Source organism: Lissotriton vulgaris, chromosome 11 (genome assembly GCF_964263255.1).
Source record: "Lissotriton vulgaris chromosome 11, aLisVul1.2, whole genome shotgun sequence".
Taxonomy (NCBI): Eukaryota; Metazoa; Chordata; class Amphibia; order Caudata; family Salamandridae; genus Lissotriton; species Lissotriton vulgaris.
The window spans coordinates 667,133,542-667,147,630 of record NC_141699.1 but is presented as its reverse complement, the minus strand read 5'-3'; the positions used below and the strand labels follow the sequence as shown (position 1 = coordinate 667,147,630).

The window sequence follows — 14,089 nt, the reverse complement described above, 5'->3', positions numbered from 1 at the left end:
AAGGGGTCAGGAAGGTCAGGAAAACGAAACGGCAAAACAAACTCCTCTTTACCAGCAGAAAAGAATTAATTATCCACAAATCCATTCCAACGAAAGGCTTTGTCCCCTAAAGAAAGATAACGTTCGAAGAACGTTTTAACTTGCAGTGGCCATATTCTGCTGGCCTTGCTGACGTCACTGCCAGGGCCAAGGGTTATGTTTGGGTGGGCCAGGCCAAAGTTTGGGTGGGCCCGGCCCACCCGGCCCACCCGCTAGAACCAGGCCTGCTTCAAAGACGGGCTGAGAGGGGGGGTCAACGCCCCAACGCCCATAATGGACGGACCGCCACTGGTGGGGACACGGGTTGCTACCGGCAGTTTGTTTGCTTCGCTGGGGGGCTTGCCTCATTGTCTGCCGGCCGTAGTCTCATTACTGGCTGCAGGCGGGTAGGGAGACACTCGTAGGCCGTCTGACTGAAGCAGGCACCTATTCGTCATATTGTTCATAAATTCCTCTTTTATGCTTCCAGTCACCCATTAACATATGCATGCACCCAGATACTGAGTGATCAATACATTCATTGTTGCAAGCAACCAGGATTTATCATCCAGCCTCCCACGTATCAATTTATCCGAGTGTGTGTAGGGTGAGAGACCCCTCTCACGATAAAACCAGCCGTCTGAAAGGTGCCTGTCTCTCTTTGCACACAGTTGACCTTTGCACAGAGCTGAGCAAAGTTTCGGATGGAAGGTCTGCCTGAATACACAGGTAAAAAGACACACTCCAGGCGCACCAAGCCATAAACCTGAGGTGAGCAGATAGCTTGCACTTGTTTCTAAAAACCAACCGATTGAAAGCTATGAATAGCAGCTGTCAGTGTGTATCCCTCATGAAAAATAAATATAAAAAAGTAAAGAGTGCTTTCTTATAGATTTGGGATATTCGGACAATGCAGTGTCTGGAACTGGGCACGTTAGTTCTAATAGGACGGCTTTGAGTTCTAACACAGCACAAGATTCGGCACTTGCTGCATGGAAGCGCGCTTGAAAATCGCGGGTTAACATTAGCAGAAGTATTTACCTTCTCTACTGGGCGTTGCTGGACAACACTGCCTCCTTCGAGATCAGTGTCACTCTCAAAACAATAATTGTAACTATGCAATTCTTAATTTCTATATTTATTTATTTGTGTGACTTATGGATTTAATAATGCAGTAATGCCTATCAATAATGATGTAATTATGATGTATTACATATTGCAATAACATCTATTTGCGTTAATAATTGAATTATTTAATTATTGTTACATAGTTCACTACGATTGCGTTATTTGTTATTTTTTCAATTGTGGCTTTGCGCTACAGTTCAGATGCCAGGGTTTAGAACATTCACTTAAACCACTTCTATATTGGTTGTTCCTACTTTCTGCAGCCCCCGACGCCAGGAGCCTTTAATGTACAGTCCACATCAATAAATTAATACACTAGTTACAAATACATTCATAAGTTGCTCCGTTAGTGAGATAAAGGTGTAATACCAGTGTAACAAGTGAAAAAGGACGCAGTTTGTCCGTAATTTGGACAATGTAGGGTGACAGCGAATTATGTGGCTGGATTTCGGCCTCCAGTGCTAAGAGCGCGTGAGGTTGGGCTCGCTTGCAGTGCTCACTTGCCATGGGCATTTTCGAACTTTTACGCCCCACCACTTCCAAATGTCACCATCCGCCAATGGTCCCCACAGAGCCAGGGAGGGGTATAGTCAGACCCTCCAGGATTTCGCGATTTCGCGATTTCGCGATTTGCCGCGAAATCGGCACTTTTGAAAAAATGCAGCGATTTTTACAAAAATGCCCACGAAATCGGCACTTTTGTAGAAATCGCGGTATTTTTACAAACGCTAATCCATCGCGCTATATCCTGGGGGGTCTGATTACATGGAAACAACTGAATTTATGTACTTTTGATTAAGTGTCAGTCAGTAATACGCTAAGGACACTGAAATGTCACACGTGCTCATAGAAAAACATGGGACTGGCACCGAACTGGAGGAATATGATTGCCGGGTTTACTGTCAGAAACACGTCCTTTTTTGGACAAGTGCAAGAGTTACATTAAGCCCCCCCCCCGATAAAGACACCGTAAATGTAACGTAAGAGCTTTTCTTTGAACGTCCTTCCTTAGTTTGCATCGCCGACGATCCTACATTAAAGAGTAAGTGAACCTCGTACGTGACAAACCTGCGCCATCTAGTGGCTAAACTGAAACTTGCACACCCTGTGCGTTAGCTGCCTCGAACTCGCATGATGCAAACATTTGCAATTTGCAGCAAAACTAAATAGGGAAACCGCCTTGGACCGGGCCTGACTTAATCTTTCTGGGACCATAATGGTGTTATTTGCTAGCAGTGGGTGTTGCGAGCTTCCTCAATGCCTCTCCATTTCTGGGTTTCTTCTCGTACACTGCCCTCCCATAACATGGTCTAGCATCCACTCCACTGTGATTTGAGTAACAACAAAATGTAAAACCAGTGAAGATTTCAGAGCGGACGGGAAGTTAAAAGTGACCACCCTTCTCCCCCACAGTAAAGCAGAGGCCCATCTCCACCCACAGCTCCCCCCTACTCACTTATTGAACACTACATTCGCAACGGGTCATCAGCTCATCTGTGGCTTCGAATATTACGTCGACCCGACCGGGAAATAGAAAAATAGTTTGCTGACACCCAAGCTGCATACATTGTAGGTCATTGGATTCTGTGACAAAATCCAATTCCACTAGAAATCAGAGTTTGGAGAGACTGGGCAGGCAACCAAAGTACGAGGTGTGACAGGGGGAATATGAAACTAGTAACAAAAGGAGACTCAAACTCTTGTGTATTCTGCATTTGAAAGCACAACGTTCTAACAAGAAGCCATGCAGACAGTAAAAATCTTACACATTTATCACATAAGTGTGTCATACACTGCAAACTAGATACAGAATGGTTGGAGGTTTTGGGCACAGCTGTTGCATTGGGAAGGCGCTGACACCGCGCAATAAAGCGCCGCCTTGCCCCACGCAACGCGGGACGCCTGTAATGCTGCCATGGGCTGCTGACGAGCAGTCTTTTGCTTTTCGAGGGAAACAAAGTATCTACATTGTAAATAAACCAAATATACATAGCTTCATGTTGTTAAATAACAAAAAAAGCTAAGATATCTGTGTTTGTTGTAGCAAAAATGGCTAAATAAAATGCCGCAAAATTGCAGCTAAATTTCCATATTTGTGCCGCTAAATTTCCATTTTTGTGCCGCTAAATTTGCTAATCTATGCCGCTATATCCTGGGGGGTCTGTATAGTACATCAGGGGACAGTGAGCGCACAGCGCTGCCAAGACTTACGCGGCAGAGCCCCCACCCCATCAGCACCGAAAGCACGGCTGCAGAACCTGTGAACAATGGCAGCAGGGAGAAGCAAGTCACACGCAGAAAGAACAATAAAGCACCTACCTGTGTATGTGTGCCTGTGCTTCCGGGGGAGGGAAAGTAAGGAGGACGTTCAGAGGGCTGGAGAAGCCTGCACCGGCATTCCTCCAAAGGAAGTGAGAAGGCATTGGAAGACTCGGAGAGGAACGAGCCGAGGACGCCTCTGGAAACAAAGCAACACTGGCATCTAGTGGCTAATCGCGGAACTGCACTGACAAGCCACAACTAACTCTGCAACAAGCATTTGACAATCCAAGTGCCACAGCCACAGATCCAAAGCAGCCAGGGAAATACCAGGTTCAAAGCTAAGAACAAAGACTGCACATTGCAACACCCTACTTGCAATCATGCCCAAGGTAGATTGCACCTACACACACCAAAGAAGCAACCAGTGCTCAAACCAAGTGCCATAGAAACAAGCGGATAAGCCACATCCACGTCTGCCAGTGGTGCTGCCACCACCACCAGAAATCAGAAGGGCTCCACACAAAGGAATAAGCCGTGGGGCAACCAAATACAGAACCTAACCAAAGACAAGCCCGCAGCAACGCAAGCTGAGGACGGCAACCACCACGGTCACTGCGAAATGACTGACTGCAGCGCAAGGCCACCACAGGAACACGCCAGGAGATAGCGCAGGAACGCACCAGAACCTTAAGGAACACACCAGGAGATGGTGCAGAAACATGCCAGAAACGCAGAAACACGCCACGAGGCACAAGGACGCGCCAGGAGTACAAGAACTCCACACCCGCACGCCAGGACAGCCCAGCACTGCGCCGGAACGTGCCAGAAGCGCCAGAAATCAGGAGCACCAGAGTGACGCTGCATAGCGACACGCCAATGCCACAGGTCAGCGCACAAAGGTCCCAGAGTGAGGCAGCGACGTCTCACAGCCACCAGAGCACCATCATCAGCAAGCATGACGGCATGCCCAAGTGAAGGTGCAAGGAGTGGTGACGGAACCCTCCACAGCGCCGGCGAAGCGCGCCAACGCTAGATGCATGAAGCCTCATGTCGAAGATGGAGCCGATCACCAGCTTGGTTGCGAAGAAAGGAGGAAACACCGACCACCCAGGCTGGTCGCCAACGGAAAAGAAAAGAAGAAGCAACCAAGAAGATTGTGACGACCGGTCCAGTCACAAGAAGAGAAGATCACAGTGTCTGAGAGCCATGACCAGACCAGAGAGAAACAGGTGGAGTGCACGCTGCCTGGAGAAGACTGGTTGGGAAGACCAAGACAGTGCGGTGACCAGACCGCGTCGCGAAATGTAACAGGGGGAAGAAGGGCGCGACACCACAAAGAAAGGGAAGAAGACAAGAAGACAATTCGCCAGAGAATTGCAGAAGCGCCACTGAAGAAGGAGCCGTAGAGCCAAAGAAACCAGATGACCAAGGAAGGGTGTCCCGATGAAAGTAAAGGAAGTGATCAAGTAAAAAGGAAGATACGACGGCAGGTCTAGTCACCAAGCCAAGTGAAGACAGTGTCCCACCGCATGGACAAGACCAACGGGACGACATGTAGAGGGCCCGCTACATAGAGAAGCCTGGTTAGCAGGAGCAAGCAAGAAAGAAGACTGGACCGCGTCGATAAAGAGAACGAAGAGGAAGAATGGAGTAACACAACATCACTCTATAGAGAGAGAGAGAGAACCACACTCAGCACACAGGAACATCGGTGCTGTCCAAGGAGCATCGCAACATCCGTGTGGATCTCAGTAATCCCGACAACCTGCACCTGAGGAGACTAACCACCGAAGAACCGTATGGGTGCCCCGTGAACCTAAAGCTTGCCGAAGCAGAGCATCCCCGAGCACTAGACAATCCACCCTTGTGGACTACACAAGACTCGACTGTGGCCCTGTCCGAAGTTCCACAGCGACCCGCACAGCCCACACGGTCACGTGGCAGTCCAGGAGACAAGGGCCTCGGAGGAACTCCTGTGAGAGAGGAATCCGTATAGGAGAGATGCAGCAGCAGCAGCTCCACGACAGGCAACAGGAAGCACGAAGGCCCCAGGTAAACACCCGGCACCGATAAACGGTCTGATGAAGACACTGAACCCATGTCCCAATGACAAGACCATACTGGCGAATGACATCAACATCCCCGAGGGCAACATGAGCGACTTGGTGGTGAGTCAGTTGGCAGTTCCTCAGCGACACCTTTGCGCGGCTCATCCGAAGCCCCGCACGGTCCACCCAGTCCCATCGTGTCCAGCAAGAGGGTCCTCCCAGCGACTCTAGTGAGAGAAGAGTCCAAGCGTGAGAGGCCAGTCTTCGAGGCTCCAGTGAGAGAGGAGTCAGGCGAGAAAGGCACGTCGGAAGGTACTTGTCCGGCAGGAGTTGTGAAAGCATCCAGACCAGCGAATCCAAGGAAAGACCGCTTGTGCCGTAGTCGTCTCCAGCAACCAAGAAGCATTGTCATCCACTGGGCTCGGAACACCTGCGAGACCCATCAAGGGTTACACCCATTCTGCTCCCGATGGTCCAAGTGATGAACACTGTACAGAAGCGCCAACGCAGCAAGACAAGGGTGATCTGAAGTACACCGCTGAGGTGAAGTTCATCTGATTGACTTTGCAGTCCAGAATGCTTAACATCTCCCAGCCGATCGCCAGAAGAGAATCCATTGAGGCTGTAAATTTTCTGTTCTGTTTTTCTTGCAGGTTGGACATTCATTTTTCTTTCCTTAAACTTTGGGAGGGATGTAGTGTCCTGCCAGGACACAGTCTAGTTTTCATGTAGCCTTACACTGAACACCCACCCACCACAGACGTCACTGGGTTAGGTGACGCTGTTAATAAAAGAGGCCGAGCGCAGGTGCTCGAGGCCAGAGTAACACTCCCCTAACTGGTGTCCTGTGTGATTCATTCATACCACCATGCGGGCCTAGGGCCCCATCACCACAACAATGGAAAAGAAAAGAGGAAAAGTGGTGGAACAAGGAACAAGGGACGAATACAAAGTAACATTAGAAGGTGAGTTTAGAGATACAGAAAAGAAGGCAATGAGGCAGAAGTGGAAATTTAAAAAGCACAAAAATGCAATTTCACGTTGAACTAAATATTATACTAAACAACTTGTAAACTCTCTTCAACGACTTTGAAGCCAAAACCCTTTTTAGAAAAATATACCACTTGAGCAGTCAAAAAAACACTTGTTCTGTCGACACCTTGTGATTTCTGACTTTCACTTCCATAGCTCAAATAACTTGCTGTGGACCTAATGGTCGATTTGAATTTATATTTCCCCTCTTCACAGGTAGAACAAATCCAGGCTTCCAGGGTTCAACAGATGGCCTAGGCGCCCCTCCACCGAACAATGTGCCTTTTGGTGGTCAAGCGGTACCTGCCATGATTTGGATGCCACCACAGTCCATACCTGCCACCTGCCCACCTGGGCTGGAATATCTGAGCCAGGTACTAGTTTCTCCTACAATGCTTTTCATGGGCGTGAGTTTTGCAGCAGACTAGTGATTTTGGAACAAGGTAGGTATGATTCCCCCCTACCCCACCAGAGGGGGTTATGGTAGCTCAGGGGTGAGTATAATCTATGGCGGGGAGGACGACTGAGACTTCCTCAGCCACTTCATGTGTCATTCACAAAGTTACATTTTGCCCGGGTTTGGTACAAGATATAATTTGGAAAGGGAAAAACTGCACCATGCAGTGTTGGAAATATAAAATTGGTTAATAATTCAAAATAAATGTAAACATAAAAATCATTTTAAATGTTGAAAGTTGTTTAGCCTCCAACGCTGCCAGAAAGTCCCAAAGACGTTTATTCTCCCTCACGTTCCACATATTTTGAATTTATTAGAGTTTATTGATAGTAACAACAAGCATTTGCAATGCAATAGGTCTCGCATTATTTAAGTTTGAGCTATTAGCATTGTAAATGGCAATGTTTTTTGCTTTATGCTATAGTTATTTTATTTACATAAAAAGCTACATATAAAGTATTTGTTGTTAAAGTTATTTATGCAGTATCTAAATTTAGTTTGCATAAAAGAGTACAAGAATATCTTAGGAAGAAAGTCAAACATTTTAATGGTAATTGACCAAATGTTCATTTGTACATTTTAATTTCAAAGAGGTAAGTGTAAACATCAGAAATATATTGATATGCCTAAGGCTACTCAACCCCGCAACCACAAAAAGAGCACCTTGAGATTGTTAAACCGAGCCCTGTACACTCACATTCGATACCTGGACTCACTACACAATATACTTCTTTTTTGTATAATATATCAAGAGCCATCTTCCTACAATCGCATCGTTAACGGAGAAGCATAATATGTAAAGCCATCATCATTACAAAAACAACCAACAGCAGCTAATCCGTTAGCATATTATTTTTAAACTCATTATTATGAATTTTTCAACGTATGGGTCACACTTAAGTGCATCTTGGGACTGGGAAATAGGCACGCTACCAGAGATAGTTCAAATTGTTGATGAATCCACACTACAGGCCAGCTCTATATGAGCCACTAATACTGGAGTTAGGCCTTCATTGCATCTTGATGGGACCACTAGTAGAGCTGCCAATTTAGAAAATGTCCTGTTGTTGCAGAAAGCATTCTTTTCATATCTAACTAGGTTCAGTCACTAAAGTTATTACCTGCTGTTTATGTGCTGCATAGTCCGTTGAGCCGAGTAGCTTTCAGCCAACATGAAATCTTTTGTTTCAGAAACAAACTAAAAATGCATCCCTTACTTTACGACCATGCACTGCCCGGGCATGGACACACACGTACTGTGTGCCCTCAGTCGAGGACTGTGCCAGCCGCGCCCCCTCCCCTCCCGCAAGGCAGCATTGTGAAAGAAACACATAAATCTCCAGTCCTCAAGTGTGACGTTCAAGCATTCTTTTACTACCATGGTTTACAATTCAGAGAAGGGCTAGGGGGCTGAGGAGTGGCCGGCAGGGCTGAGGAATGGACTAGTGCACGAAGCATGTTGGCTCCGGGGCCAGGCGGAGCGGGAGGGGGCCGCCCGCTGTCACTTACCGAGCAGCAGCAGCTTCAGCTCCCGGCGGGCGTCCCGCTTGTCCCTGCGGAGCTGCCGTTCGATCTCGTCGTTGATCCGCCGGGCTTCCTTCGCCTCCTCGCTCAGGCAGCACGCCATGATGGACTCCAGAGTCATTTTTCCTCCCGACAGCCCACCCAGCAGCAGCCACCACCTCCCCTACCACCACCACCCAAAAAAAACAGCGAGAAGCCCCCGGCCCCCGGCCCCCACACACATACCACGGTCTTGCTTTTTTTCCTCAGGCAAACGGAACATCGCCGCCGGCCTGCGACCAGGAAGTCAGGCAGGCCGGGCGGGACAACCGGAAACAGGAAGTAGGAGAGCGGGAGCCTACCCCGCCTCCCACGGAAGAGCCGCGGCTGTTTGGAGCACCGGAGCAGGCAGGAGCCTACCCTGCGCCCTGGTGCCGAAGGAGGGAGGAAGAGTCCTGCTGCCGGGCCCTGCAGCTGCCGATGAGAGGAGAGCCGCCGCACGAAGGAAGCCGGTGAGTGGGGCATGTGTGTGTGTGCGCGCGCGTGCGGGGGCGGGGGCGGGGGCTGTGTATATGTGTGAGTGTGCGTGTGTGTATGTGTCTTGGAGTCTGTGTGTATGCGTGTGTGTGTGACTGTGGGGGGGGAGGGGGTGTGTGTGTAGGTGCGGCAGCGAGGGGGGGGGAAGGGGGGGTGTGTGTAGGTCCGGCGGCGGCGGGGGGGGGTGTAGGTCCGGCGGCGGCGGCGATGAGGGGGGGGGGGTGTTTGCGTAGGTCCGGCGACGGGGTGTGTGTGTGTGTGCGTGTCTGTGTATGCGTGTGCCTGTGCCTGTGTATGCGTGTGGCTGTGCGCATGCATGAATGTGGATGCGCGTGCAGGCAGCTGAATCCAGCCGGGGAGAAGCGCGTGACAGTTTCTTGTCCGTCATTCCCCCGTGTCAGCTCGCTATAGTTCTCCACCTGGACCGCATCCTTCGGATGCGTGTTCCAGGCTCGACCTAAAAACAACACAGAACCCTTTTTGGAATTTAGTTTCTGGGCTTCACTGCCCTCTACTTTGCTTTCCCCTCTTCCAGTCTCATTTAAAACTTTGTCCACGGGGCATCGGTTTACACTGCATGGATTTATTGTTAACATTTTAAATGCTCTACTGAATACAATTTTTTTGGATACGTTTACGAGAGTGAATTCCATCACGCATCGCTACAATGTTTAAGCCTGCTTGTACAAATTTGAATTTTGCATAATAATTGCGAGGAAAATGTTAACCCGTATTTTATATGCGAGATCCAACCTTTCATGAAAGAATTTGAAGACCAGTGACTGTTGTTATGTGTTATTACCGAAATGAAGAGCTTTGTGTATGATAGGAATTTACATCCACATGACCGTAAAGCAAACAAGCATTGACAATGCTATTTAGTCTGGTTAATGAATGAACATGCGTTTTGTGTCACTGATGGGTTTAGAGACTCAATAAGTCTTGCACTCTGTTACTCATCTTTGCAATTGTACATCCATTCATCAATCACTGATTCATTTTTGCATTCATCCTCTGTCAAAACCACAATAAAACATACACAAACTCAACATCATATGCAAGATAAATTAAAAGAATACAAGTAGAAAAAAGAAAACATGCTGGCATCTAAACACAGCAGGAATATGCTTGCAATAGTGAAACTAAACATAGCAGATAGTAAAGTATGTTGTCTATCATTATTTTAAGGTTTCAGCCTGGCCGCCTCATTTAGAGCAAATATGTTGGCCATCTTAGAATTGTAAAACATTTATATATTATGCACAAAAGCATTTCATAATGCTTGCCTGGTTTCTAGAAAGTGGTCACGTGGGATCCAACATATTGGAGATGAAATGAGTAGGAAGCAAGTGGCCTGTTAGCACGACATAGGGTCTGTAGGTTTCCTTTTAATAAAAAAATAATTAAAAGAGGAGAAGCAAAGAAAGCAAAAAAGGAAACTTTAAAAAGAGGAAATTGAAACCTAAAGCTCTGGCCAACTAACCCTGATACTTAGGCACAGTAATTTGCAGGTGGATGTACGAATGTGATCGAAAATGCCATTACTCACTGGGCAAGAGAGTCCAGAACTAACGTGGACTGAACCATTACCACGGGCTGCACATTTTGATGAATGGAAGAAGAGTATAAATGACACTTAGACAGACCAGTGGTAGAAGCGGGCCTACCGAAATGCCCTCTATGTATCTGTATCAATATATATTTATATATATGGATGTATGTATAATAAGATGCCATTGTTTATTACAAGTTCATGGCAGACTGCTAAACTTATCGGGCCTCCAGAAGAGATTCTAGCAAGAATTATTACAATGCAAATCTTCCAGCCCAAGGATTTACCAACGGGAGTACACCAAAAGAATTCCCTACAAAGTTAATCCGTGAGATTTCATGTAGCAAAATACCTTATTGCGAGTTTTAGTATGATGCAAAACCAATCTACCCTTAAAGTCCTATTGACTTCAACATATGTGTCACACAGTAAATAAATCAGGCCTACTGCCTTTGTCATATGTATTCACAATAAACAATTGAGATGGTGTCTAAAATAGCTTTACCTAGTGAACCAATTGGGTCTATACATGTTATTGATTTGTTGCCATAGCCAACTCAGGCCTATTGTACTGAGCTTACACTTTCTCACAAGGCAACTATCAGGCATGCAGTAATCGAATTACAAGAGTATACAAAATTACAGTTGGCTAAGCAAAATACTGTTTCCCCCTCAGAGGGTCTAGAAAGGATTCTCACAGTGAAAATCATACTCTAAGTCAGAGAGGGTAACTAAAACCAAAACATTGACTACCACAAAATGCCTGTCTGTAGTCTTTAATAGTGTTTTCAGTAATGACAATGCATCCTTAAATGCCTAGTGACTTTATCATATGCTTTTCACAATCAATATGTCAGGTCACTACCTTTTCCATAACTTTTCATAACAAACAATAAAGCCTATGACCTTTAACATTGGCTTGTCACCTTAACCAACTCAGACATACTGTGTTGGGCATAGGTTCTCCCACCATCAAATATACTGCAGTAAAATTACAAATATGCACAAAATATCAGTTGGCAAAACAATATAAAATCCTTTCCAAAACAGCCCTATAAGGATTGCACATAGTTTATCCTTGCGGTTTGTTGAGTGAATCACAACACTAAAACCCTTGCCTACTAAAGCAATCTGTGAAATTTTATGGAACAAAGTACATGCCTAGAGTCTTTAGCAAAATGTAAAAACAATCCATCCTTAAAACCATATCGCCTATAACACATGCATCATAATGAGTAAGTATGCCCAACTGGCTTGGCTTGACACTATAACCAACATAGGCCTATTCAAGTGCACATAAAGTAGCAACCATCAAGCATACACTTGTACAATTACAATTATGTAGAAATGAATTTTGAATTACAATGTAAAATCCCTCTCAATTGGGCATTACAAGAATTATCACAGTGAAAGTCCCCAATAGTTTGTCAGAATCGATGGCCAAAACTCTTGCCTACTGTTGTAACCTGTCAGATTGCATGTCTGAAAATACTAGTCTGTAGCCTGTACAAAATGTGATAACAACCCACTGTTAAAAGTCTACAGCCATAAAAAAATGCTTTTCACTATAGGTAAACTAGACCTACTGCCTTTGTCAGAATTTTTTATAGTAAACTGATCAGAACTCTGGCACTGAACATAACTTTTCCCAGTGCACCAATCAGGCCTATAGCGTGTCATTATAAACAACTCAAGACTAGACTACTCTTTTGAGCGTACCCTGTCCCACATTACAATCACGAGGTACACACTTTATAATATTACAAAGGGATACAGAATTACACTTGGGTAGAAAAAATACTGTCTCTCTTAAGAGGGCCTAACAAGGATTCTCACAGAGCAAATCTTATATATCCACGGTTTATAACAGGGGCAACAAAAAACCCTTACCTACTATAGTAATCTGTGAGATTCCATGTATCATACTCTTTTCTTCAAGCTTCCATACACTGTAATAATAATCCACCCTGAAATGGATTGATGTTAAAATATGCTTTAACAATAAATAATTCAGGGTTTGAATGGTGAAAGTCTGAGATTTGCAGATCTGCAATCATGAGACAAATTCATATTTCTTTTATTTGGGAAAAGTTGAAATTGAAACCGTTATTAGAATTAGAAATATCAGAACATCCGACAATTTGAAAAGTGAAGCATGGAAAATTGCAGTTATATATATGTGAAGATTATGATCTAATAAATTATGTTTGAAATTGTATTACCTATGATAGTCTACTAAACGGTCCATATTTATTTATTTATTTTATTTTAGGAGTTTTATATAGCGCTGACCTGACCCGAGGGTATCGGAACGCTTTACAACAGTGTGATTTCAGAAATTGCAATAGTAGAGGAGTCTTAATCATAGAGATTCTGGAATCAACGAGTGCTGTGGATTCATGAGGTAGTAGATTGACATCAGACTTCTAAGTAGCAGAATGAGAGGGATCAATGAGCTTGTCCTCACCTTGAAGAAGCAGCTTATAACAGGGAAAGACCTATTGTCTATAGTGATATATCACAGTGAAGAATCATACAGGATTACTATACAAAGTGAAGTTTTCTTCTTGTAAAAGTTGATCTACTCTTACTATTTGTAAGAAATTGGGTTATTAGATGAGAGTGGTGAAAGGCCCACTTAAATAATAAACACAATCCTTGTCAAGGTGAAGCATAAAAGTCACCAAAAAAACTGTGCTTAATGCTTATCCCTCCTATAGATTGGCACAGAAGCACCCAGGCGTAACTTAAAGGCAATGAGTAAAGCATTTAAGATGGCTGAAACACTACACTCAAAACACTACAGAAGAAAAATCTCAAATCATAAAAAAAGAGTGAAAATGAGTGAATAAAATAATGTCAAAACAACAAAAATCCATTTTAGGTGAAAATACCAATAAAAAGCACAACACATCACTTGCTTGTATTTGGTCGTGCTGGACCAGATCAAAGTCACAAGCCCAGGCCGACCACAATTGAGCACGGGTCAGATACAGGGACTTAGTTTGTCCTGGTGTAGAGTTTAACTTCTCACAGTCCAAGTCCAACTGAGGAGCCTTAGCTGGAGCTTTGCGTTGGTCTGGGCCAAGAGGATTCCATTGTCGGCATGAGGAGCAGTTCGCCGCTTGCGGGATATGCAGCGGTCATTGGTGACGCGAAGAACAGGTTGTCGCTAGAGCTTCGCGTTATTGGGCATTGTAGACTGTCGGTTCTTGGCATGAAGAATCTGCTTGTGATCGCAATGACCCCAAACCTCAGAATCTTCACCCGGAGATCAGTTTTGAGGCAGGTGGAGAACACTCTGATGCACCCAAGGATGCATGGCCTTGGGGGAATCTCTTGGGGATCAGGACTTACTCCAACAGATGCCCGCAGAAGGGGTTTATCAGGTCCAGTTAGTGCTGGGCAGTTGCAGTTGTAGCTCAGAGTTCAGAGTTACAGGAGTGTTCTATTGTAAGGTTCACCTTTGTCTAACATTCCCCCTTTCCTGGGTTTGGTTCCAAACTATCTAGGGTAATAAAGGGGGGGTGGGCAGGCAGCCACGGCGTGAGC

The 14,089-nt window shown here is 45.5% G+C and overlaps 1 protein-coding gene across 1 annotated transcript in view; it reads left to right on the top strand.

Moving 5' to 3' along the window:
• LOC147683307 (phospholipid scramblase 1-like) overlaps positions 1 to 14,089 on the top strand; it is a 488,116-nt gene that overhangs the window by 111,904 nt on the left and 362,123 nt on the right. The window contains exon 3 of the mRNA XM_086942517.1: positions 6,705 to 6,862. Within this exon, the coding sequence (XP_086798643.1) occupies positions 6,705 to 6,862 (158 nt within the window). The remainder of the gene's footprint in view (positions 1 to 6,704; positions 6,863 to 14,089) is intronic.